This window comes from Pelodiscus sinensis, chromosome 31, assembly GCF_049634645.1.
Source record: "Pelodiscus sinensis isolate JC-2024 chromosome 31, ASM4963464v1, whole genome shotgun sequence".
Classification (NCBI taxonomy): domain Eukaryota; kingdom Metazoa; phylum Chordata; order Testudines; family Trionychidae; genus Pelodiscus; species Pelodiscus sinensis.
This window is the reverse complement of record NC_134741.1, coordinates 10,895,686-10,922,324: the sequence shown is the minus strand read 5'-3', so window position 1 is coordinate 10,922,324 and position 26,639 is coordinate 10,895,686. Positions and strand designations below refer to the sequence as shown.

The window sequence follows — 26,639 nt, the reverse complement described above, 5'->3', positions numbered from 1 at the left end:
CCATTCGGCGTCGCCGCTGTCACTCCCGGCCCTGCTCAGGCCCCGCCGCTAAGGGGAAGGTAGCGGAGCTCGTTGCGGTTGCTGCGCATGCGCCGCGCTCCCTGGGCCGGGAGCCGTTGGGGCCGTTACTCGCTCGGGGAGGGGCTGAGGGAGGCCGCATCCCGGCGTCAGGGAGCTGGGAGAGGGGCCGTGCTGAGTTCGGGTGAGTCCGGCGCTGGGGATCGGGGCCTCGCCTCGGGCCGGCCCCAGCGCTGCCCCCCCCCCTCCCCCGCCTCTGCGGTCGCGTCACAAACATTCAGCCCCGCGCGTGTTGTTCCTCCTTCGGGCTGTTGGTGCCTCCTGATGCGGGGGGGTGGGGGGGGATTTGAACACAGGGTGAGGAGGGGCCCTGGCATGAAGTGTGCAGAGACGGGGGGGGGGGGGCGCAGGAAGCTGAGGGGCCAAGGGGAGGCCCTGGAGGGTGAGCGAAGCTTTGGGGGATTTTTTCTGGTTTTAAATTTTGATTTTTTTGTATCCTCAGTGCTGGTGCCTCGGACAGCTGCTCCCCGGACCTGCCCCCCCATTGCTGAGCACAGGACAGTGACACGGCCCCGGTCCCCCAGCCCAGAGGCAGCCATGGCTGCAGAGAACCTCGTGGAAAGTGTCCGGGAGGAAGCGCCGCATCCCGTCTGTCTGGAGGATTTCACAGCCCCTGTCACTCTGGAGTGTGGGCACAATTCCTGCCAGGCCCCCCTTAGCTCTCAGGGCAGAGACACTGAGCAGCAGGGACCCCTCCAGCCCAACTGGCAGCTGGTAAAGGTGGTGGAACTAGCCAAGCCGCTGAGTTCCCAGGCAGCAAAGAGAGCAACATGGGGCAGAGTGTGTGGGGAGCACCAGGAGGCTCCAAAGCTGTTCTGCAAAGAGGAGCAAGCTCCCATCTGTGTGGTGTGTGACAGATCCCCAACTCACATGGTGGTGCCCTTTCAGAAAGCTGCTCAGGAGTACAAGGTACAAAGTTGCTGTCCAGTGTGATGGGAAATAACATTTGGTTTTAATTACAGGCTAATTTCACTGACTGTTACTGGGTACAGGTGTGACACGGCTCCTTAAAGCCTTCATGGTACAAGAAATGCTGTAAAAAGTAAATGCTCTGGCTTTGTGGCAAGTATGTCAAATACCTGATGTGGGAAATGTGTCTCTGAGGCTCTAAATCCTGAAACCCAGCCCTCACTGGTGACAGGAGGGGTACTTGTACAAGGTAAAGTGTTAACAATCAGAGCAGTTTAGATTGCAGGAGGTACAGGCCACTCTGTCAGTGAGCTGCCTTGGGACTAGAGAAGAGGAGGTTACAAGCTGTTACTGATTGGATGAACAGGAACAATAATCTGTCATTTGCCTTATAGATCCATATTGGAATCTGGGCCCTGCACAATACCCAGCAAGGGAAAGTCCCTGCTCTGAGCAGGTGTCAGTCCAGTTAGACAAACTGTGGGAAAGGAATGTGGGGCAGCAAGTTGCTCATAGTCACCAAACATGTCAGGGATAGAGTTCGGTCCTGAACCCTGGTTCAACTGTTAGACTACACTGCTCCCTGTCCCTCAGCATCACTGAATAGTGATGAAGTGTGGCCCTTTAAGAGAGAAAGATGCCTTGATAAAACCTTAGGCCCAGCAGGGAGAAGAGGTTTCCCACTGGGATGCTGAACTTCTGGGGGTTAAACTCCGATGCATGAACTGGCAGTAGATGAGGTTGCTGGGCTGGATGCTGTGTGGGGCCCATAGCAGGGCTTCAGGAAGTGCAGGTCCATGCCAAATACAACTAGGATTCAGTTGGATTGTAGCAAGAGTTCAAACTGGTTAACTGCTCATGTTTATCACTTCCAGTTACTGGTTAAACTTCCCACTGCCCCAGCAGTACCCCCTTGCCTCTGGCAACTAACATCAGTCTGCAGCTGCTTGGAGTTCCCATTGGCCAGGAGCAGTTCTTGTGGTCACCCCTGGCAGACCTCATGAGAGATCCCTGGCCCCAGGAGAGCCCGTTTCTTCTACCAGCTCTGCCTGGCAGCAGGTTAAAAAATACTGTCACTTGTAAAATTGTAATCTGTTACACCAGGGGTTCTCAAACCTTGTGATACCGTGACCCACTAAAAAAAAAAGTTGGGGGGGGGGGGGAGCCAAAGTTGTTAAGCAAAAATTGCACCAGTTTGTGACTGCACCCACCCCTCCCCTGAGCCAAGCCCCCCCAGCACCCTCCCATCCCAGTGCACTCCCTCCTCCCCCTGAGGCAGGTATCCTCAGTGTCTGGAGCTGCACTCCAATCAAATCTCCCCCCTCCCCTCGTAGAGCCAGGCATGGAGAAAGAATCTTACTTTTAAAAGCGTCTGCTTCTGCCGCTGGCCCGCTGCCTCAGCTAGCAGCTTGCAGGGGAAGCATCATGTGGCAAGCTGCTGGTCTCTGCTGGTCAGGTGTTATCCAGCCCGGCACCAGGCAACTGCCCCCTTCTCCCCCTCCTCCTCTTCACTAGATTCTGTGGTACTCCTCACTCCCCTGCCAGATGTAGCTGGGGAAAATTGACTGGGCAGTGTCTGGAGATGCCGGGAAGACACAAATGGAAAAAAAACCAACCAACCAACCAACCAAACAAAAATCGGATCCAGCTGCGACCCCCCCCCCCGTAAGTTGGTTGCGACCCACAGTTTGAGAAACGCTGGGTTACATGATGAGGGTTGTTAACCACCTGCATCCTTGTGCCACCACCCTTGCAGGTGTCCTGCTGCATCCGCAGTCTCCTCCTGTGTCTCTTTCTATGGACAAAGCCACGTTCAGGGCTGAGTCCCTGCCGGTCGGGGCAGAGCTTCACAAAATTGGGACTCTCTTAAAGGCAGACAAAGGGGCTCCCAACATCTGATGGGGTTTGCCCTCATGCTGATTTCCATTTCTTCAGGAAAAATTGGAGACTCATTTGAAAACTATGAGGGAGGAGAGAGAAAAGCTACTGAGAAGGAAAACAACAGCAGAAGGGAAAAGCCAGGCCCTGAGCATCCGTGTCAGTGCATGAATTAATGTCCAGCCGTTGTGGCTTTCCCAGACATGCTCCCCAAGTGAGCTGAATGTCCCTCTGAAGGGCTGTCTGCTCACTTGGTTCATTAACATGTTTGCTGCTTTTTCCTCCGTGGGTATCTCTATCAGGCTGGTGCTGAGTCCTGCCTCCTGCTGCTCTGGTTCTGAATGGGAATATCCCTTTCAGAGGGACATGGGCCAGAGGAGATGCTGGGAGAGACGCCTCTACCTAGTAATCACAAAGTAGAGTCAAATGTTACAAATTGTAGGGTTTTCCAATAAATTCTTCCTGCTGCGCACTCAGCTCCCCATGAAAGGGCTCTGGGCTCCATCCATGCCCCTGATCAGCCCTTTCCCTGTTTTCATACAGAAATGGACCAAAGCAGAGAGGCAGATGATTGTGGCTGAGTTTCAGCAGCTGTGGCAGTTCCTGGAGGAACAAGAACAACTCCTGCTGGCCCAGCTGGAGAAGCTGGATGAGGAGGTTTGGAGGTTCCAGACTGACACTGTCAGGAAACTCTCTGTGCAGATTTCCTGTCTCAGTGAGTTGATCGGTGAGCTGGAGGGGAAGTGTCAGAAGCCAGCAAGTGAATTCCTGCAGGTGAGACTGAGGGAGAAACATCCCAGCTCCTCACGTAGGGAAGGGAGGCTCCTAAATCACAAGTGCTGGAGCCCAGCTGTCCAGATCTCAGTGTAACACCTTGTGCATTGCTGCCATGTGAATGACTCTTGTGCTTTGTAGAGTTACAGGCACAGATCTATTAGAGATGGCAAAGCCCCATTTGCTCAGGGGATCCATGTTCCTGGGGCCAGGGCATGGCCTCTCTTCCCATGTCTGTAAATCCCTTCCCTAAGATCCCCTGTGTGTCCAATGGGGCTGAGATTCTTTTCTGTGTCTTCTTTTCTTTTCTAGGACATCAGAAGCACCCTGAGCAGGTATGTGGCTCTCACTCTCTTCACACTTCATGGAGCAGGGAAAGGGCTTGGAGCGGATGTTAGCACCACATCTCCCCAGAGCTCTACAGCCAGATGTTAGACATGAATATCTCGGACTCATTTAATTCTGAGGGTCTCATCCTCGCACTTTAGACTCTGGAATTCCCCATTCAGGGCAGAGTCTGACCTCAAGTGTTTCCTAGAGCTTTCACCTCCCTGGAGACTGGCTGCCTTAGGACTGTGGGGTGGGACATGGGCCTGTCACTGCTGGGTATTGGGCACATTCAGCCCAGGGCAGCAGGGACTAAGAGTCTGTCCCTCCCGAGGGCTGTTTGGAGACCTGTGTGGAAGGAGCTGGGGAGAGGGGAGCTGGTGTCTCAGTCTAATCCCTACTGGACAAATTCCTTCAGCCCTTCATGTGGGAACCTCCTTTCCCTTAGTGTCTGGAGGCCAAGGAGTGAGTTGGCCATGGACACTATTCCCCTTTACTCCCCCAGCCAGTCTCCCCCGGGCTGGAAGTGAAGAACAGAAATGGGACCTTTGAGGGGAAGGTTGCATGGCTATGGGATATGTTGTCCCTGTTCTCAGGCTGGGAGAATTGGAGGAATTCTAATACCAGGCCTGTTAGAGCTGAGACTTACTAGCCAGAACTTACCAGCAGTAAACGAAATACAATCACATTGAATTGTTTCTGTCCAGGTGTGAGACGGGGCAATTCCAGCTGCCGGAAGAGATTTCCCCTGAACTAGAAGAACAAGTCAGAGGTTTCTCCCAGAAAACGATTGCTCTGTCGGAGACTCTGAGGCAGTTCAAAGGTACCTAGAAGGGATGGATGAGGGGAAAGAGGTTCAGGTATCTGAGACTATTGAATCTGGCCTCTGAAGCCAACCTCCCCCTGCCTCAATTCACACACAGAGAATGACGGCCCCATCACTCTGCTGTCCATAGAGGCTCTGAGCGAACAGACCCAACTGCTTGCAGATAGAGCCAGGGGTTTGCAAACTCTGAAGCTCCCATTCTGAGATCAAAATATTTAAAGTTACTGTGATGGCAACATGTTCCGCCACCACAGCTCCAGGTTATGATGATAAGCAATAAGTGTGTAGGGAATAATTCCAGACCTACTGGGTGCAGGTGAAAAAAAGCAGAGGATTTATTGTACATCAGCGCTGGTAGAGTACCACCTAGGGGTTAACCTGGTTAGCACTAACTTAATCAAAATATGCATTAGGTTATATAGGCAGCAGATGGACAGAGGGGAAGTGATTTGATATGTTTAGTGGCAGAAACATAATGAGCACGTAAGCTAATAAACTACAAGGTTATTCAGTATCTCCACTCATTGCCAATTAAACATGTTATCAATAATAGAAGTAGTTATTCCTAACATGCTAAATGAGCCAATATAAACAAAGGCCCGTTGGATGGCAACTCTGTCGGCTGGAAATATAATACGTCTACTGCAGGGGTGATATTTGGGATCTAAGCTTATTTTTAAGGAATAAAGAAGACAGTGAAAATAATTCCTGTGAAGTTTTAGGCATCAGTCTGGGCCTTATCAGAGTGAGGCCTTCTTGTAATGTGGTAGCCAGGGCGACCAGGGTCAAGTTAACTGCTTATGCAGTAAATTCTCAGGCCTTGAATTTAGGATTTGAATGGCGGTTCTCAGCAAGATACCATGGACTGCCTCAGTTTGCCCCTACAAAGGGAATGAGAAGCCAAGAGGGAGGGGGTGAGGAGGGAAGAGTAAATCTCATTTACAGCTTTTCTCTCCTGGGATAGGGGTGAGGCTGCAGGGATATTGGCTCCATTGCTGGGAGGTGCCCGAGTTAGAAAGCAAATGACAATTTCAGACTCTTTCATACTAAATACCTGAGTGTGGTTGTCTGGTCTCTGATACAAGTGAAATGCAGAGTTCAGCGTGGGGACATTGTTATAAATAGGAGAGCCTGGAATCTCACTTCTCTTATCCCTTCGCCCACTAGACACTCTGCCCTCTGCACTGGAGAGAGCAGGAGGAAAATCCCTGGGAGCTTTCAGACAAGGTGAGTTTGCAGGTGGAAGTTCTTTAAATGATGAGAAATTCCTGTGAAAACATCTTCATGAGATTGTCATTAAAGTTACCAAACAAACCCAGCAACCACGGTGCACACAGCCCTAAATCTCAGCCATTGATCAGTGAGGAGACCCAGAGGCACTGCATGGAGACCTATGGACACTTGGAGAAACACTGGTCTGGGTTTGTGATGCTAAAAGGGTAAATTTAAAGCACACAAAGGACAGCACCTTCCGGCTCAGATTTCACTGCTCAGTCAATTTCAATATGGGGTTGGTTTCAAACAATAAATAGGCTGAAAGGCTGAGAACTGACTGGCTTCCATGGTATCAGTTTGTTCAATGCAAGAAACTGGTGGATGCCCAAGGGCTGTTAAGTCTAGTGCAGGCCTGCACAAAATGGGTCCATGGGTCAGATCAGCCCATGGGTCAGATCCACCCCACCAAACCATCGGATCCAACCCACGAACACCACTCCCCATCTGAAAGCCACTCAGAAAGTGACTGTGAGCCCAGAGGGGAGGGGGGAAGGCTTCAGGCGCTGCTGCCACCCCCAGGACAATCTCATTGGCAGGTTTCTGACCAGAAACAAAGCACTGTGCCAGCTCCCCTCTGGATCATAATTATTCACACACGCACATGGCCCTGCAGCCTGAGAGAGGGTTGGACAGGCTCCCTGCCTGCCTGAGGTGCTTGGCCTGTGGCCAGGAGTCACTCAGATAAGTCTCCTGTCCAGAGTTTGCCTCTGACACCCCAACCTCTCCCTTCTCTTCCTCATCTCTGCTCCCCACTCCTGCCCCCCGCTTTGCATACCCAAACTCTGTCCTCCTCCTGCAGCTATATTTGCAAGACCTCTCAGTGATCAGAAACCCACAGCCCCTTATTTGTCCACTAAATGACTTCTCTAAATTAAAATTACTTTAAATATCTGAGTAGTTGGCTAATCCAGTATCCTATATCACAGCCTGCCTCCTTCACCCAAACTCCCTCCTACATGCCCCTCATCTGTCCTGCATCCCAAACCCTTACCCCAAGGGTCCTCCTCCCAACACGCATCCCAGATCCTGCATTAATGTCATGAAAGAGTGCAGCTCTCAGCCACATTCCATTTGGCCCCCCATCAAAATGAATTGCTCACCCCATCGAGTGGATTGGCTCCCACAGAGCCATGTAAGTGAAAGCTGAAGCCAGACTATTTCAGACAAGAAAAGAGGCACAAATGTTTGATAGGGAAGAGAATTTGCTGTTGAAACAAATGATCAAAGACCTGGTGGATTCTCCATCTTTTGAGGTCTTCAGATCCCTGGGGGACTTTCTAGAAAATACACTGTGGGGAAACAGCTTTGTGCCTGGGTAACTGGACTGAGTGTAATGGCTTGTGACACTGAGGAGGTCAGACTGCATGACTAAGGATATCTTCTGATCCCATGAATCCATGAATTTTAAGATCTCATCCTGCTAACACTCAGCACGTGTTTAATAATAAGCATCTGAATGGTGGTGTTAACTTTACTGACTCTCTGTTTTGGAAAGGGTTTATAACGTCTCTGTCAGATGAGAGAGCAAAGTTTGTGCTGCAAATCCATGAATGAAGACTAAGGGTTTTAAATACAGCAGCCTGCATTTAATCTATGTCCATGTCCAGGCAGATGAATACGTGGCTTATCAGAAACACTGGGTGCCGATAACTATATCCCATTGTTGCAGACACAGTAATGTTGTAACTCAAGCCAGATACGGAGAGAAATGAATATGGATTTGGGATCTAACTTGTGTGCGCTGTTTATGGAATATCTAGACTAAAGCTTTTGCCCACAATGGCAGAGTCTAGCACATGTCACGAGGAACAGAATCTGGGGAGAATTGGGGTGTGGAAAGGATTAAAGCCCCTTCTGAATTGTCTCCAATTCCCCTTCTCCCCCTCCAGGCTGCAGAACACCCATGTCTGATTCCAGCTCAGCCTCCAGCCTGCAGAGCCAGGGACAGGAAATGGCCGTGGCGGAGCCGGTGAGCTTCCAGGAGGTGGCTGTATATTTCTCTGAGGAGGAATGGGCTCTGCTGGACCCGGGCCAGAGAGCCCTCTACAGGGATGTGATGCAGGAGAATTATGAGGCTGTGACCTGGCTGGGTAAGGATTCCTGTCCCCTTGTGTAACAGAAGCTGGGTGGGCTCTGGAGCAGCTGGGTTGGGTTTGGTTCAGGTTAATTCATTGCCTCTGCCCCCAATGTCAGGAGTATCTGCCCCAATAATCCTGACAGTGAAATACTGTCCCTTCCGTTTCCCCTCCCAGGGAAAGCAGGTTCAGGGAGATAAGAATGATGCTGCTCTTCCCACAGTTAAGGTCTCAGTGCGCTTCCTTCCTGTCTTGCCCATTTTATGCCTTGACTGGAGGTGTGAGTAGAAAGGCTCAGGCAGGAACAGCAAGTACCAGAGTTCTGGGTCTGGCTGCTCTTAGTGCCTGCAGGTTCCCCTTGTTGGCAGTGTGCTGAGCCAATGGAAGCAGGGTGCAGGTCCCAGAGTCCTTCCCTACCTGTAGCTAATCTCTGACTTGCTGGTTCTTGCCAGTGGGAGGGGCTGGATGCTGGGGCTGAGGAAGGTTGGATGAGGCAGTTCATGCTCTGCAAGTGTTTTGTGGGAAGTGGCTCGATAGTAGATAAATGTGAGCAGGGCTCTGCTTGCATTTCAGGCACAGGCTGGGTTTCCTTACAAAAGTTCAGTTTCATTGTCTCTGGGGCTCACTTGCCTCTGCGTGCAATGGAAATAAATCACATCATCTGTTTTGTCTTTTTAGAGTGAAATATCTTCCAGTAGGGACTTTTTCTTCCTGTGTGAATGTCTGGCTTCATGCTCAGGTGACCTGCGTTCAGCTCTCTGCCCGTCTCAGACTGCCTGTGTGACCTTAGAATCATAGAACCATAGAGGTGGAAGAGATCTCAGAAGGTCATCAAGTCCAGCCCCCTGCCCTGGGCAGGACCAGTCCTAGCTAAATCAACCTAGCCAGGGCTTTCTCAGGCCAGTCTTAAAAACCTCTAGGGATGGAGACTCCACTACTTCCCTAGCTAACCCATTCCAGTGCTTCACTACTCTTAGAGAAATAGTTTTTCCTCATATTCAACCTGGACCTCTCCCACCTCAACTTGAGACCATTGCTCCTTGTTCTGCCATCCGTCACTACTGAGAATATCCTTTCTCCAGCCTCCTTCAAACCTCCCTTCAGGAAATTGAAGGCTGCTGTTAAATCCCCCCTCACTCTTTGCTTCTGCAGACTAAACAGACCCAACTCCCTCAGCCTCTCCTCATAAGTCATATGCTCCAGCTCCCTAATCATTTTGGTTACCCTCTGCTGGACCATCTCCAATGTGTCCACATCCTTTTTGTAGTGGGGGGCCTAGAACTGGACAATACTCCAGATGTGGCCTCACCAGTGCCAAATAAAGGGGAATAATCACATCTCTGGATCTGCTGGCAATGCTCCTCTTAATGTAACCTAATACACCATTAGCTTTCTTGGCTACAAGGATACATTGTTGACTCTCATCCAGCTTTTCATCCACTGTAATCCCCAGGTCCTTTTCTGAAGAATTACTACTTAGCCGGTTGGTCCCCAGCCTGTAACAATGCTTCAGATTCTTCCGTCCCAAGTGCAGGACTCTGCACTTGTCTTTGTTGAACGTCATCAGATTTCTTGTGGCCCATACCTCCAATTTGTCTGGCACTCTGGACCCTATATCTGCCCTCGAGCATGCCTACCTCTCCCCCTAGCTTAGTATCATCTGCAAACTTGCTGAAGATGCAATCCATCCCCTCATCCAGGTCATTAATAAAGATGTTGAACAAAACCGGTCCTAGAACCAAACGTTGGTGCACTCTGCTAGTAACTGACCGCCATCCTGATATTGAGCCGTTGATCACTACCCCCTGGGCCCGACCTTCTAGCCAGTTTTTTATCCATCTTGCCATCCATTTATCCAATTCACATTCCCTTAACATGGTGGCAAGAATATTGTGGGAGACTATATCAAAAGCCTTGCTAAAGTCAAGGTATATCACATCCACTGACTTTCCCATGTCTACAGAGCCAGTTACCTCATCATAGAAGCTTATCAGGTTGGTCAGGCACGACTTGCTCTTTGTGAATCCATGCTGACTATTCCTGATCACTTTCCCCTCTTTCAAGTGCCTAAAAATGGATTCCTTAAGGATCCCTTCCATGATTTTTCCAGGGACCGAGGTAATACTCGCCTATACTTCTCTGGATAGTCCTTCTTCCCTCTTTTGAAGATGGGCACTACATTTGCCTTTTTCCAATAATCCGGGATTTCTCAACCTCCACCTCTTTTTCAAAGATAATGGCCAAAGCCTCCTCAATGACATTTGCCAACTCCCTCAGTACCCTCGGATGCATTAAGTCCAGACCCATGGATTTGTGTATGTCTAGTTTTTCTAAATAGTTCCTAACCTGTTCTTTACCCACCAAGGGCTGTCCATCTTCATCCCATCTTGCGTCACTTAGTGCATTAGTCTGGGAACTGACCTTGTCCGTGAATACAGAAGCAAAGAAAGCATTGAGTACTTCAGCTTACCTCTCATCATCTGTCACTAGATTACCTCCTTCATCCAGTAGGGGCCCCACACCTTGTCCGATCACCTTCTTGCTAACATGCCTGTAGAAATATTTCTTGTTATCCTTCACATCCTTTGCCAGTCACAATTCCAATGTGTTTTTGCCTTCCTGATAAACCCCTGGCATTCTCGAGCTATACATTTATTTCCCTACCTGGTCATTTGTCCAAGTTTCCACTTTTTGTAAGCTCCCTTTTTGTGCTTAAGTTCACCAAGGATTTCCCCTGTAAGCCAATCCGGTCTCCTACCATGTTTGCGTCTCTTGCTACACATCGGGATGGTTTCTTTCTGTGCCTTCAGTAAGGATTCTTTAAAATATTGCCAGCGCTCCTGGACTCCTTTCCCCTTCATGTTAGCATTCCAGGGGATTTCTGCCCATCAGGTCTCTGAGGGAGTCAGTCTGATTTTCTGAAGTCCAAGGTGTGTATTTTACTACTCTCTTTTATTCCTTTGGTAAGGATACTGAAATCTACCATCTCATGATCACTGCTTCCCAGGTTGTCTGCCACCTCTACTTCCCCTATTACTTCCTCCCTGTTTGTGAGCAGAAGGTCAAATTGTGCATGGCCCCTGGTTGGATTCTTCAGCACTTGTACCAAGAAGTTATCCCCAACATTCTCCAAAAACTTCCTGGATTGCCTGGATACTGCTATATTGGTCTCCCAGCAGATGTCAGGGTGATTAAAGTCCCCCATGAGAACCAGGGTCTGCGATCTGGAAGCTTCTCTCAGTTGTCCAAAGAAAGCCTCATCTACCTCATCCACCTGATTCGGTGGCCTGTAGTAGACCCCAACCACAACATCACTGCTGTTGTTTGCACCTTTAATCTTAACCCATAGACTCTCAACAGGCTTTTTTCCCCTCTATATACTGGAGTTCTGAGCAATCATAGTGCTCTTACATATAATGCAATTCCTCCTCCTTTTCTCCCCTGCCTGTTCTTCCTGAACAGTTTATATCCTTCCATGACAGTGCTCCAGTCAAGCGAGTCATCCCACCAAGTCTGTTATCCCAATTAAATCATATTTCTTGGACTGGGCCAGGACCTCCAGTTCTTCCTGTTTGTTGCCCAGGCTTCTCTCATTGGTGTACAACTCAGATAACCAGTTGATTGCCCTACCTTCTCCATTCGAATCAGGGGTCCTCCTTTGTTGCTCATTACTCTTTGCATTCCTTCCCAGTATCCGACTTTCCCACTCCACTCAGGGTTTTGGTCACCATCCCCCAATGAACCTAGTTTAAAGCCCTTCTCACTAGGTTTGCAAGCCTTCCCACGAAGATGCTTCTTCCTCTCTTTGTTAGGTGGATCCCATCTCTTCCTAATAATCCTTGTGCTCGGAACAGAGTCCCATGGTCGAAGAAACCAAAGCCTTCTCTCCGACACCACTTGCGCAACCATGCATTTACTTTCTCAATTCGAAGATCCCTGCCCAGTCCTTTCCCTTCAACAGGGAGGATGGACGAGAACACCACTTGCGCTCCGAATTCTCTGATCCTTCTTCCCAGTGCTACATAATCCACAGTAACCCGCTCAAGGTCATTCTTAGCCATATCATTAGTTCCCACATGGAGAAGCAGGAAGGGGTATGATCTGAAGGTTTGATCAGTTTTGTAAGACTCTTAGTTGCATCCTGAATTCAAGCTCCCAGTAAGCAGCACACCTCAGTCCCTCTTAGAAGAGACTCCCCAACCACCACCACCCGTCGTCTTCTTATGGGGGTGGTGGTTGTGGAACCCCCATCCCTAGGACTGTGCATCCCATGCCTTGCAGTAGATGGTGTTCTCTTCCTTCTTGTGAGGTCCCTTCCAAAGCATTCACCACCAAAGAGCCTGAAAGTGATTACTAACCTTTATAGCATTGGGGGATTCCTGTGCTGGCCTTTTTCCCCCTCCTAGACATTACATGCTGCCAGTTCTCTTTCTAGTTCTGTACTGCCCTCTTGACTCTTCCACCTGCCGTTTTTCCAGGATTAAATGCTGCCTTCTATCGAGGAAGTCTTCGTCCTCTCTGATCTAGTGTAGGGTCGACACTTGGGCCTTCAGTCTTCAAGTCCCATGGAGTACGTCTACACTTGCTCCCTATCTTAAGATAGGGATGCAAATGTAGGCGACCAAAATTGCTAATGAAGCTGGGATTTAAATATTCCGTGCTTCATTAGCATGATTACGCCCATGTGCTAGTTCGAATCACAGCTGGTTGGAACCAGGAGCTGGGATGTGGTAGTTCAAACCAAAGCCTTTGGTTCGAACTAACATTACTCCCTGTGTGCGATCACCTCTCTCTTTAATAGCTATTATAGTGCGTCCTTGTTTCTCAGGGCTGGGAAGGGTACCTACACTAAAGAGGGGTGATGCTTAGCTCCATATGAGCATCCCGATAGCACAATGGAGTCCTGATTTACACCAGAATTCCCAGGTGCTGCTGTGATTTGATAATTTTGCTTCCTGCAGCGCCATATGAATTGCTGCTAGTGCCACAGTGTTGTTATGGCTGTTCAGGGCAGCTCTTTCTGGAGCTCTGATGCCAGTGACACTGGCAGAGCGTGCGGCTTGCCCATGCAGCACAGCCTAGGGTTGCCACTAAGAAAAACCCAGACTCCATTCGGATGCTCAAAGCACTCAGCCAAGTTTGTGGAAAGGAGCAGGGTGCTAGTGTCCCAGCTCCTCAGGCACAAGTACAGTGAGACTTGTCCCAACCCAATAACAGTACCAGTACAGTCAGCAGTCGGAATGCTGCCTCTCAGCCAGTATCAACATGCCCCTTCTGTGACTTTTCTCATATAGTGTGTGACAAAGTCCCTTGGTAGCTCCCTGGGGTTCTGTGCTTCTTGGCAGATACTTGGGCACCTCAGAGACTCACAGGGCCCCCTTTGTTGCCCTGGGATTTCCCTAGAGGCAAGGGTCCCCACTTACCAAGTTATTCTCATCACAGGCTAGTCATTGGGGTTCAGCTTTGCTCTGCTCTCTTTGTGCCATGCCCCACCCCTCCTGCTGCCTGAGATGAATCCTTTTATGGGAACCCGGAGGCCTTAATTGGCAGCAGGTGCTTAATTAACTCCAGCTGCAAGCTGCCTCCCAATTAGGCCTCTATTTAATATCCTGGCTGCTGGGCTGTGTTCAGGTGAGGCTAATTTAGACACCAGAAGGCATTAACTCACCTTCTAGTATGGCTGCCTTCTGTAGGCTTTTGTAAACCTTCCATGAGGCCTCGGTAGCTCCCTGCTTTTGGGGTGCTGTATTTTCTCCTGCACTCCTCTGCTCTTCTTCCTTTTGGAGAGGGGATGTCTCTCCGTTAGTTCGATTAACTTTCATAGGCGCTACAATAGCGTTTCGCTAGTTCGAACTTAATTCGAACTAGCAGAGCGCTTAGTTCGAACTAGGAAAACCTCATTTTACGAGGATTAAGCCTAGTTCGAACTAGCTAGTTCGAATTAAGGGGTGTGTAGACACTTAATTCGAACTAGGGGGAGGCTAGCCCTCCCCAGGTTTCCCTGGTGGCCATTCTGGCCAACACCAGGGAAACTCGTCTGCCCCCCTCCCGGTCCCGGACCCCTTAAAGGGGCACGGGCTGGGTACGGTGCCCGTGCCAGGTGCAAGCCTGCCAGCACCCAGCCAGCAGACCCTGCACCTAGCACGGATCGAGCCACCCACCCGATGCCCCCCCAGCCCTCCCCCTCTTCCCGGGACCAGGCTGGTGGCTCCCGGGAGCTTTCCTGGGACCGCTAGAGGCGGGCACCCGCCTGGGCTAGTGCAGACATCGTGGACCTCGTCCACGATCTCCGCACTAGGCACAGGAAAGTGGCTGTCTAGGGCAGGAGAGCTGCCAGCCTGGCCACTCAGGAGCAGGTGTGCAAGAGAATCAAGGGGGTCCACTGAGACCCCCGACCCTGAGCCCTGAGCTTACAATGGCCGTCCTGGGTCAGACCAAAGGTCCATCTAGCCCAGTAGCCTGTCTGCTGACAGCGGCCAACCCTAGGGACCCTGGAGGGGATGGACCGAAGACAGTGACCAAGCCATTTGTCTCGTGCCATCCCTCTCTAGCCTTCCACAAACCTTCGCCAGGGACACCACTCCTACCCCCTGGCTAATAGCACTCCATGGACCCAACCTCCATGACTTGATCTCACTTCCCTTTAAACACTTTTCTAGTTCTAGCCTTCACAGCCTCCTGGAGCAAGGAGTTCCACAGGTTGACTCTTTGCTTTGTGAAGAACAACTTTCTGTTACTAGTTTGAAGCCTGCTACCCATTCCTTTCCTTTGGTGTCCTCTAGCCCTTCTTTATGGGAACTAATGAAGAACTTTTCTGTATGCACCCTCTCCACCCAACTCCTGCTTTTAGAGACCTCTATCCTGTCCCCCCTCCGTCTCCTCTTTTCTAAGCTGAAAAGTCCCAGTCTCTTTAGCTTTTCTTCATATGGGATCTGTTCCCAACCCCTGATCATTTTAGTTGCCCTCCCCTCTCCCAGCCTCTCTCTTCCCCTCTCCCACCTCCTTTTCCCAGTCTCCCTCAGTTTTGTTCAATAAAGACATTCCATTTTGGAAGACACGTTATCTTTATTTTGTACATCAAGAAGAGGGGCTAGGGAAGGGTAAGTGGAAGGAGGTGAGGGAGGAATGGGGCATGAGCCCCCGATAGGGAGGACTGGGCTGGCTCTGTGGGCTTCTGGGGGTGGAAGCTCTCCTGCAGCCCCCCAACTGTCCCCCTCTCCCCAGATGGCAGCCTGCGGCAAGTGCCGCCGGGCTGATGGCCAAGTGCTGTGATGTGCCCAGTGTGGGTACTCCGGGCACTCCAAGCCAGGACTGCTTTGCAAGCGGGGCACCCCTGAGAACTGTGTGTCCGGGGTGGGGGTCGGGACCCTTTAAGCACAGCCCGTGGCTAGCCTGAGACAGCATCTCCACGCTCTAAGTCCTCCTCTGATGCCCTGCCGGCACTGCTTCCGGCCATCCTGGTTCAGGGTCCACTTAATGTGGACATGCTAGTTCGAATTAGCAAAACGCTAATTCGAGCTAGTTTTTTAGTCTGGATCCGTTAGTTCGAATTAGCTTAGTTAGAATTAACTAATTCGAACTAAGTTAATTCGAATTAACGTTGTAGTGTAGACATACCCTTCAGTACCAGGCAAAGTAGTCAAAATAATAGTAAAGAATACAATTATCAGGCACGTAGAAGAATATAATTTGTTGGACAAAAGTCAGCATGGTTCCTGTAAAGGGAAATCATGTTTTACTAATCTATCAGAGTTCTTTGAAGAGGTTAACAAACATGCAGACAAGGGGGATCCAGTAGATATAGTATATTTGGATTTTCAGAAAGCCTTTGATAAGGTCCCTCACCAAAGGCTCTTTTGTAAATTACATTGTCATGGGATAAGAGGGAAGGTCCTTTCTTGGATTGAGAACTGGTTAAAGACAGGAAACAAAGGGTAGGAATAAATGGTAAATTTTCAGAATGGAGAGGGGTAAATAGTGGTGTCCCGTAAGGGTCAGTCCTGGGACCAATGCAGTTCAACTTATTCATAAATGATCTTGAGAAAGGGGTAAGCAGTGAGGTGGTAAAGTTTGCAGATGATACCAAACTGTTTAAGATCGTCAAGACAGAAGCAGACTGTGAGGAACTCCAAAAAGATCTCACCAAACTGAGTGATTGGGCAACAAAATGACAAATGAAGTTTAATGTGGATAAGTGTAAAATGCACGTTGGGAAAAATAACCCCAACTATACATACAGTATGATGGGGGCTAATTTGGCTATGACAGATCAGGAAAGAGATCTTGGAGTTATCGTGGACAGTTCTCTGAAAACTTCCACACAGTGTGCAGTGGCGGTCAAAAAGGCAAATAGGATGTTAGGAATTATTAAGAAAGAGGTAGAAAATAAGACACAGAATATCTTACTGCCCCTATATAAAACTATGGTGTGCCCACATCTTGAAGACTGTGTACAGATGTGGTCTCCTCACCTCAAAAAAGATATTTTGGCCTTGTAAAGGGTTCAGAAGAGGTCAGCTAAAATGATTAGGGGTTTGAAACGGGTCCCATATAAAAAGAGGTTAACGCGACTGGGACTTTTCAGTTTAGAAAAGAGGAGACTGAGGGGGGATATGATAGAGGTCTATAAAATCATGAGTGGTGTGGAGAGGGCAAATAAAGAAAAGTTACTTATTAGTTCCCATAATAGAAAAACTAGAGGACACCACGTGAAGTTAATGGGTAGCAGGTTTAAAACTAATAAAAGAAATTTGTTCTTCACACAGCGTGTTGTCAACCTGTGGAACTCCTTGTTAGAGGAGGCTGTGAAGGCTAGGACTATAACAGAGTTTAAAGAGAAGCTAGATAATTTCATGGAGGTTAGGTCCATAAAAGGCAATTAGCTAGGGGATGAATTGGTGTCCCTGGCCTCTGTTTGTCAGAGGCTGGAGAGGGATGGCAGGAGAAAATCGCTTGATCATTGTCTTCGGTCCACCCTCTCTGGGGCACCTGTTGGCAGACAGGCTACTGGGCTCGATGGACCTTTGGTCTGACCCAGTATGGCCGTTCTTATGACCTATCTCAGGGGGACGTGTCCCTTTCCCCTGCTCCCCAGTCCCCGTCCTCTCTTACCCTCCCACTGCTGCTCTTGTCCCCTGGCTCTTTCACCATTCAGGCCCAGCCCTTTTACTCCAAGGGTTGGGAACTTTCTATGAGGAGGTGCCGTAAGTATGCCCGGTGTTGTACCCCACCTACTGAGGGGGAGGACAACCTCTTTCAACCTATGGAAATGGACTCTGGAGCCATCCCTCCCTCTCAGCCCCTGGACACTTCACAGCACCGTGGGGCAGTTGAGGTGACCACGGAGGTTGCAGGAGAGGTGAACTCCCTCCCAGGGTCCCTACAAGAAGGGGAAGCCATGGAGGTGGCTCCCACTGTCCCCGCCTCCACTGAGGGGGCAGCAGCTGACCTTGACACCGACAAAGATCACCCTCTGGTGGCGGGCAGTGGGCTCGCCTTCCTCTGTTAGGAGATGGAGACTTTGAGGTTGACCCTGGTTGCCTCAGAGGGGGATTACCATGCCGTAGAAGGACAACAACAACTATCCTCTACTTTCCCCCTCCGACCCGCTGCTATCCCTTCTCCCTGCCTCTGAGTTACCCAAGGGTGCGACTGTCTGCTCGGCCATCAGCAACACTTTGGCTGTGACCATCAAAACCCTGGAGGTTCTCAGTCGGCAGGAGCAACCGTTACTGTCCATCACCCCCGACACTGAGGTCTCTGGTGCTGCACCTTCTGGCACTGGAGCCCAGCGCTGGGGAGATGTTACCTATCCCTACTGCTGCCATTGATTCACTGCCCTGCAAGGAGGCACCGCATCCTGGCACCTCCTCTGCTGAGGCTTCTTGCCCTGCTCCCTCTCCTAGCCCCTGCTGCACTCTTCTCCCTGTTCAGTCCCCCTTCCAATTGAGCTTCCAAGCCCTCTTCCTGCTCCTCTGGTCCTTGTCTTTTCCCTAATACCCCACCACTTCCTCCCACTACTCCCCTTCCTCCCTTTCCTGATCTTTTGCTTGACCTCTTTTCCTCCCCTTATTTTGTTGCTGCTGCCCCCAGGGTTGCCATGTTCAGTCCAGATACTGGCCCGCGAGAGGCGGTTTTCGTTGCTCCTGCTCCCAGCCCATTTGGGGCTGTTCTCCCTCTGCCACTGTCTTCTCAGCAGGAACTCCAGAGGCCCTGCATCCCTGTGTTGATGGGTTGTGGGGCTCACAGAGGGGTCTGGCCCCAAGGCGTTTGAGGGCCTGAAGCCAGACGTGCTGAAGGGCGAGATGCATGTTTTCTTGGAAGACATTAGTGGCTCCAAGAACAAGGTTGCTCTCACCCTTCAGCGCTGGGGAGATTTCTATCTTGCCTTACAAATGGTAAGGGCCCTCTTGGGGGAGGGTAAAGGGACTGGGCGGTGGGAGGCTACGCACTACCAGCGGGTCCGCAGCTTCCGTGACGCCCTATTCACTTTCGGATACGGTCATGGTTTCCTGCGGGGTCGCATCGGGGCCGCTGACACTCCTGCCGGCGAGGATCTTCCCCAGCCCTCTTGATGCTGGCACTCATCCTTACCACTTTAAAAACCTGGGGCTGCGGGTTGGATCTCCACAGATGTCAGGTACACTCTTCCTTCGGGGGGGGGGGGGGGTACTCTGTCATGTTCTGCAGGAGACCCATACGATTCCAGCCGCCGAGGCTAGCTGGCAGCTGGAGTGGGGGGACAGGGTTTATTTCAGCCACCTGTCAGCCCGTCAAGCTGGGTTGGCTACCCTGTTGTTCCCGAACCTGCAGCCCTAGATACTACAGACCGCTGTGGTCATGCTGGGTCACCAGCTGCATCTCCGGGTTTGGACAGAGGGGCTGACATTAAATCTCGTTAACGTCTATGCCCCGATGTCCAGCCCAAAGAGGCTATGCTTCTATCAGTGGGCATCTGTCTTCCTTGAATCCTCGTGAATGCCTGGTCCTGAGTGGAAATTTCAACTGTACCTCAAGGATCGGGACCATATGGGGACCGAGCAGTGCCCAGCCACAACAGATGTCCTCAGGGAGATAATAGGCCATCACCCCCTGGTGGACATCTGGCGGGACCTCCACCTGGGCGGGGACATGGTGTTTACCTATGTCTGGGTGGTGGGTTATCGGTCTTTCCACTCCTAGTTGGACCACTTTTATCTTTCTTGTCGTCATCTCTTCCGGGCCCACTCCTGGAGTATTAGGCCGGCCCCATTCTCGGACCAGCAATTTGTGGCCATGACGGGCTCTCTTTCCTCAGAGAGGCCAGGGCTGGCCTACTGGCAATTCAATAACAGCTTGCTGGAGGATGCAGGCTTTGTAGCATCCTTCTGGGAGTTCTGGCTGGTCTGGCACTGGTGACAGTGCATCTGTTCCTTGGCACGGCAGTGGTGGAATGTGGGGAAGGTGCGCACATGGCTCTTCTGCCATGATTCCACTCGGGGGGGGGGGGCAGCCAGGGGAGGGATGTGGCAATAGAGCAGTTGGAATGGGAGGTCTTTGAGCCAGAGAGGTGGCTGGCCACTGACCCTGGAGATCCATCCCTCTGTGGAGCATACCAGGAGAAGCAGGAGGAATTCCGGGCCCTCGAGGACCTTTGGCCCGGGGTGCCTTTGTTCATTCTTGCATCTCCTGAAGGAGATGGATTGTGGTTCCCTCTTCTTCTACACCCTGGAGAAAGAAGAGTGCTAAAAAGCACATTGTTTGCCTTCTGGCATAGGATGGCACCCCCCTCACTGATCCGGTGGAGATGCGCGAGAGGGCTCATGCCTTCTATCCCTCTCTGTTTTCCCCGGATCCAGCCAATGCCCACAGTGTTCTCTGGAATGAACTCCTGACGGTCAGCATGGGCAGTCGGGACCAGCTAGAGCTATGCCTCTCTCTGGCCCAGTTCTCGGAAGCCCTCCATCTCATGCCTACCTGTAAATCCCTGGACATGGATGGACTGACCATGGAGTTCTACCACGTGTTCTGGGACATCTTCGGCCCGTACCTTGCTAGCTTTTGGGCTCATTCCTTGGAGAACGGAGTCTTCCCTATATTGTGCAGGCGAGCCATGCTTGCCTTGCCTAAGAGGGGGGACCTCCACGATCTGAGGAATTGGTGTCCCATCTTGCTCCTCAGCATAGACTATAAAATCTTTGCCAAAGCCATTTCCCTAACACTAAAGTCTGTGCTGGTGGATGTGGTCCTTCCGGACAAGACCTACACCATCCGGGGATGTACCATCTGTTACAGCCTCTTCCTGGTCTGGGATCTTCTAGAGCTAGGGATTTGGGATGGTTTGTCGTTCATCCTCCTGTCCTTGGATCAGGAGAAGGTGTTCGACTGGATGAACCATGGGTCCCATTTTGTGGGGTTTCTCCAGGTGCTGTACGCCTCCGCAGAGTGCTTGGTCAAGCTCAGCTGGACCCTAACCACACTGGTCAGCTTCGAGGAGTATGTCACGGCTGTCTGCTGTCAGGCCAGCTGTACGGTCTGGCCCTGGAGCCCTTCCTCCGTTTCCTTTGCAAGAGGTCGATGGGGTTGGTGCTTCACGAGCCAGAGACGAGTCTGATCCTGTCGGTGTATGCTATCAACATGCTCCTCTTGGTCCAGGATCCGGGCGACCTGGCAAGGGTGGAGGCTTGCCAAGCCATCTCCTTGATGGCCTCCTCTGCCCGGGTCAATTCAATCAAGAGCTCTGGCCTAGTGGTAGGGGCTGGGTGGTAGGCGGGCTCCCTCCCAACCATACTTCAGGCCATCAAGTGGAGCACGGGTCCGATGCTACGCAATTCCCATCTACATGTGCAGGCTGCGGAGTTCCCCTCGGTGCACCAGAGTTTGGTCCTGGCAGAAGTCACCAGAGTCAGAGACCTCCTGGACTACGACCGGGGAGACTGGGTGGATCCTCGGGCGCTCGCTCAGCGCATGGGGCTCGCCACCTTATGTACTCTCCTGCGCATACTTCAGGGAGTAAAGGACACTTTGCTGCCCACTGCTCGGGTGTACCTAAGCAGGGTCCTGCGAAAGGGTGCACCCTGCCCACCTCTCACCCCCGGCCCTCCTGATTTCTCCATCAGCCCCCATCCACATGTGCCTTCCCGACCACCTCCCCCTTGTCACCCAAGCTGGCTGCACGTTGCAGCCGGTCCCCTTCTGAACCATGCCAAAGAATCACCTGTACACACTTATGCTTCACGCTTCACTTCCCCACCCTCATGTCCCACCCAGACACCAAGTGGCGGGAGCTCCTACCACCAATAGAGGGTGGGGAGCCCCAGTGGGCCAGCCTCTATTCGAGCTTGGTTCCATGGCCCCCTGGGGACATCAGCTGGAGAATCCTGCATGGTGTGGAGAGCACAGGCATGTACTTGGTGCGGTTCACCCCTGTTGCCAAGACTTGCCTCTTCTGTGGCATGAGTGAGACCTTGGCACGCATCTACCTCTAGTGTGCTAGGTTACAGCCCCTCTTTTGTTTCCTCTAGAACCTTCTGTTGAGGTTTGGGCTACACTTTTCACCCCACTGGTTAATTTATACGCACCCTATTCGTGGCCCCACAAAGCGGTGGGACCTCCTGTGCAACCTCCTCATGGCTATCGCCAATTTGGCAATCTACAAAACCAGGGAGAGGAGGTTGGCTGGTGGAGGGGTGTGTCACTGTGGGGCCTATTTCCATTCCTGTATCCGATGATGTATCCGGGCAGAGTTCCAATGGGCAGTGTCCACTGGCTGACTTGAGACCTTCGGAGGGCAGAGGGTGCTGTCTGGGGTTCTCTGCTAGGTATCCCCATATGGTTCCCTCTATTTTAGCCCTTTGACCCTCACACCCATCCCTGTTTTCTCATTATTTGTCCTGTGTAATCAGTTGGTTTTCTGGGCTCTATAAACCCTCCCTGTAGGCTGGGCGGAGGTCCTTTAGATGTGGGCATACTAACGCCAGTCCACCTTCCGGACACCAAATAGTATCAGTCATGTAGTTTGCAGGCTGTATTCTGACACATTTGACACAAGATGCATGTTGCATTCCGTGTGTTGCTACCCCCTTAGCCTTCTGCCTGTTTTTTTGAGCAAAACATCCATATCCATTATCCCCTCATCCTGCTCATGTGCGCAAGAGTCAGTGACTTTCTGAGCCATCTCTTAGGACTGTGTGTTTGCAGTTGCTGTGGAGATCTGTGTGTTGATTGGCCTCCTCCTGCTCAGGAATGTGCTTGCCTGGTTAGTTGGCACCCTTTGCCCCACCATTCTGCCAATGCCTGCCTATTCTAGTTCAAAAATAGGGACATAAACAAGATAATCATAGTCATCCCATTAGAACATTCACATTGACATGGCACATTTCAACAAAAGTTTCTTGCAGTTGTGTAACAGCAGTAGCACAATGATCTCCATAGTCACATCACAGGTGGATCATCTGAACACTAAATGAAGGTCCGAGAACGGGTGGGGCTGAAGCTATGAGGAACACACTCAGAAGGTGTAAAGGTGATAGATTCTGTTCAGCCCTGGAGGGGCACCAGATCAAAGGTCAGGCTCGCCACAAGAGCCCGACTGGGAAACCACACAAAGGCTGCTGCTGGCAGAGTAGAAGCGAGGCTGCAGAGGGGGAGCTGAGCAACAGCCGCAAGCACCAGAGAAGCAGCACGGCCCAGCTCTGCCCTGGCTTGCCCGGTGAGAAGCCTAGCACCACCCTGGGCAGCCATGGGAATGGCAGCTGTTGTGGACGCTGGCAGGGCCAACCAGATGCAGGCAATTGGGGTCAGGAGTGTGGCGCATAGGCAGGACCTGAAGCAACCAGCCAAGTTTCACTTAAATGCTCAGGCAACTTTCTCTGCCACCTCCTACCCCAAGTAGAGCATCTGAGCCAAAGATCAGGGCAAGCCCAGCCCACCAGCCAGGAGTCTTGTGGACAGAGGCTTGGGGAGCTAGAGATCTGCTGGGTCCTCTATGTGGCTGCTGCAGTCTGAGCCCTGCCTGGGGACCTTGGTGTCAGACCTGCAAGCCCTCACTAGAGCTCCCCTTCTGAGCAGTGTGTTCCTGTCCAGCCAAGCGGATGGAACGGGCTGTGAGGGGGACTGAGTTGTACCCTAGAGATTGCAGCAGAGTGCTCAGCTCCCCATGGGAATGAGCTGGGCCATTCCCAAGGCAGGAGGTAGGGGTGATTCACCTTTACTGCAGGTGAGTGTGTCCTGGGCTCTTGTCCAGCCAGAGCCCAGCCTCTGCAAGGTGGGAAAGGAGCCGCTCTGGGTGGGTGACTCGGATCCTGGCTTTGGAAGCAGTAATGGCACAGACCTTAATGAACAAGATCAACACTTGGTTCATTGCTCTCCAAACAGGATTTCCAGTCTCTGAAACTGATGTGGTCTCCTGGGTGAAGCGAGAGGAAGAGTTGCGGGTCTCAGATCCTCAGAGCTGTCAGGAAGGAGAGAGCATCAGCCACACCCAGACAGGTGAGCAATCAGTTAAACTGACTCAAACCAATTTCTGTCTCTGAGATGTAACTTGTGTGTTTTTATGAAGTCTGTCTGTTAGCTTGTCTTCAACTCTAGTCAGCCTGTGGTGGGTGTGTCAAGGCTGGTTTCTCTCCTCTGTGGAAGGGTTGTGAAGGAGGAGGATGAACTCAGCTCATGATAATTCAACCATTATTTGAGAGTATCCCCCTTTTTTTATTCCTCTTTTTTTCCTTTGAGGTTATCATGGAGAATAACTCCTGTCTGGATTATTTCTCTATCCCAACAGGTGAGGGGATGCTGACTGAGAACTATAAGAGTCTTCAGCAGGAAGGACTGGAGCAAATGGCTTTATGTGGGATGTTATTGGGAAGATCTGAAGGACATGTTTTCCATATATGTGAGCAAGGAGAGAGCTGTAAGATTCAGCATAGCCCAGAAAGACAGCAGGGAAACCATCCAGAAGAGGGACAGGGTAAATCCAGTCCTAGGAGTAGAGGGAAGAAAAGAAACACAGAAACTGTTCAACAGAAAATCCCCCATCAACAGTCACCCTGCTCTTATAGTGACTGTGAAACTCTTATTGAACATCAAAGAGCCCACACAGGAGAGAAGCCCTTCAAGTGCTCTGACTCTGGGAAAAGCTTCAGTGAGCACTCACACTTTATGAACCATCGGAAAATACATACAAGAGAGAGACCCCATCACTGCTCTGACTGTGGGAAAAGCTTCCATAGAAGCTCTTACCTTGTTATCCATAGGAGGACTCACACCGGAGAGAAACCTTTCAATTGCTCTGACTGTGGGAAAAGCTTCAATAGAAGCTCAAACCTTGTTACCCATAGGATGACCCACACAGGAGAGAAACCTTTCAATTGCTCTGACTGTGGGAAAAACTTCATTACCAGCTCAAATCTTGTTACCCATAGGAGGACCCACACAGGAGAGAGACCTTACAATTGCTCTGACTGTGGGAAAAACTTCATTAGCAGCTCAGACCTTGTTACCCATAGGAGGACCCACACAGGAGAGAAACCTTTCAGTTGCTCTGACTGCGGGAAAAGCTTCAATAGAAGCTCAAACCTTGTTACCCATAGGATGACCCACACAGGAAAGAAACCTTTCAATTGCTCTGACTGTGGGAAAAACTTCATTAGCAGCTCAAATCTTGTTACCCATAGGAGGACTCACACAGGAGAGAAACCTTTCAATTGCTCTTACTGTGGGAAAAACTTCATTAGCAGCTCAAAGCTTGTTACCCATAGGAGGACCCACATAAGAGAGAAACCTTTGCTCTGACTGCGGGAAAAGCTACAATAAAAGTTCAGACCTTGTTACCCATAGGAGGACCCACACAGAAGAGAAACCTTTCAATTCCTCTGATGGCAGGAAAAGCTTCAGTCAGAAGTCAAACCTTTTTAGACATAGGAGGACCCACACAGGAGAGAAACTCTTGACCTGCTCTGACTGTAGGAAAAGCTGCAGTAGAAGCTCATACTTTGTTAAACACAGGATGATCCACACAAGAGATAAACCTTTCAGTTGCTCTGATTGTGGGGAAAAGCTTCAGTAAAAGCTCAGATCTTGGTACCCGTAGGAGAACCCACACAGGAAAGAGACCCTTCAGCTGCTCTGACTGCAGGAAAAGGTTAAGTCAGTACTCCTGCGTTACTAGCCATCCGATAATATATACAAGAGTCACCTCATAACATCTCTGATTGCAGAAAAGGCTTCAAACACAGGTTAGACTTTGTTAAACATAAGACAACCCACAGAGGAGAGAAAATCATTCAGCTGCTCTGACTGGGGGGAAGCTTCAGTCAGAGCTCAAATCTTATTAGCCTTTGGAGGACTCATAGAGGGCATAAATCTGAGTTCCCTTTAGCCTGTGTGGCCGGTTGGCTGTGACACAGACTATTAAATGCCATGCAAGCTTATAGGGCTTTGGTGGGGAGAGATACCTCTATCTACTGGTCTCAACCTTGACCCAGACATGCCGTGGCTGGAGGACAGTTGGCTATCCCATGACCCCAGCCCCAGATCTGCCATGGCAGGGAGAAGTGTGTTTTTCTCCTCCTCCTTCACAGTAGCACTTAAGCTGGGGGAGCGAGAGCTTGTGGGAGTCTTCTCTCCTCATTATCGGCAAGGAATCCAGTGGCACCTTATAAACTAACAGAAGTGTTGGAGCATAAGCTTTTGTAGGCAGACCCAGTTCATCAGATGCATGTGATGAAGTGGGTCTTTGCCCACGAAAGCTTATGCTCAGTCTAACACTTCTGTTAGTCTATAAGGTGCCACAGGACTCCTTGCCGCTTTTGCAAATTCAGACTAACACGGCTACCCCTCTGATACTTCTCTCCTCATTGTAGCCTTTCAGTGACCTGCATGTCAATTCCCTCCTTCTTTGAGATCACACCCCCACCTGAAGCCCTCAACTAGTATTCCTTGTAAAATTTTCCATCCAGGAGTAGAGCGAGTTTTTTCTTGTGCACACTAAGTAACATTCTGTGCACTTGTTTGGGTGTGTGTCACTGTGGCACACGAGTTACTGAGAAGTTTTGCACACGCATGTATTTTATACACACACACACACACTTCAAATTGTTATGGAAGAAAAATACTGAAACAAAAGGTAATGTAGAAGCTATTTTATGTTTAGCTAGAAGCCATCTTGTATATCAGAAACCATTTCAGCTTTTCTCTCAAGCGCGTAGACCAGAGTGAACTTTCTGTCACCCCGTGAGAAGAGGCCTACAGGATGGGCTATTGGTATGTGTTAATTGGGCTGGTTGGGACAGGAGATATACTCCCTCGTACCTGTCCGCCATCTTGTTGATAAGGCTTTGTTTTTCCAAATTTAATTGAGGATTTCTGTAATTGGATGCCCTGACATCAGACTGTTTGGCTAAGGGAATAAAGATACTAGGATTGATTGTATTAGCAGCCTTACTGGGCCCAGCTCTGCTGTGACCACGTTTGGCTCATGCTGTGCTTTATTAATTAATAAAGCTGTTTGTTAGCTGCCTAAA

The 26,639-nt window shown here is 50.6% G+C and overlaps 1 protein-coding gene across 1 annotated transcript; it reads left to right on the top strand.

The window, feature by feature from the left end:
- LOC142821492 (uncharacterized) lies at window positions 1–26,639 on the top strand. Its single transcript, XM_075912555.1, has 9 exons — window positions 1–202; window positions 521–987; window positions 3,409–3,639; window positions 3,952–3,974; window positions 4,674–4,789; window positions 5,960–6,019; window positions 7,957–8,157; window positions 23,497–23,610; window positions 23,900–26,639. Exons 1-9 carry the CDS (start codon window positions 88–90, stop codon window positions 24,907–24,909), a joined length of 2,337 nt encoding a protein of 778 aa, XP_075768670.1. The 5' UTR covers window positions 1–87; the 3' UTR covers window positions 24,910–26,639.

Bases quoted from the DNA above. Each gene is read 5' to 3' on its own strand.
- LOC142821492 (XM_075912555.1), top strand. From the start codon at position 88: ATGCGCCGCGCTCCCTGGGCCGGGAGCCGTTGGGGCCGTTACTCGCTC. The intron at 203-520 runs GTGAGTCCGGCG...TTGTATCCTCAG, and splicing joins AGGGGCCGTGCTGAGTTCGG to TGCTGGTGCCTCGGACAGCT. The intron at 23,611-23,899 runs GTGAGCAATCAG...CTATCCCAACAG, and splicing joins CATCAGCCACACCCAGACAG to GTGAGGGGATGCTGACTGAG.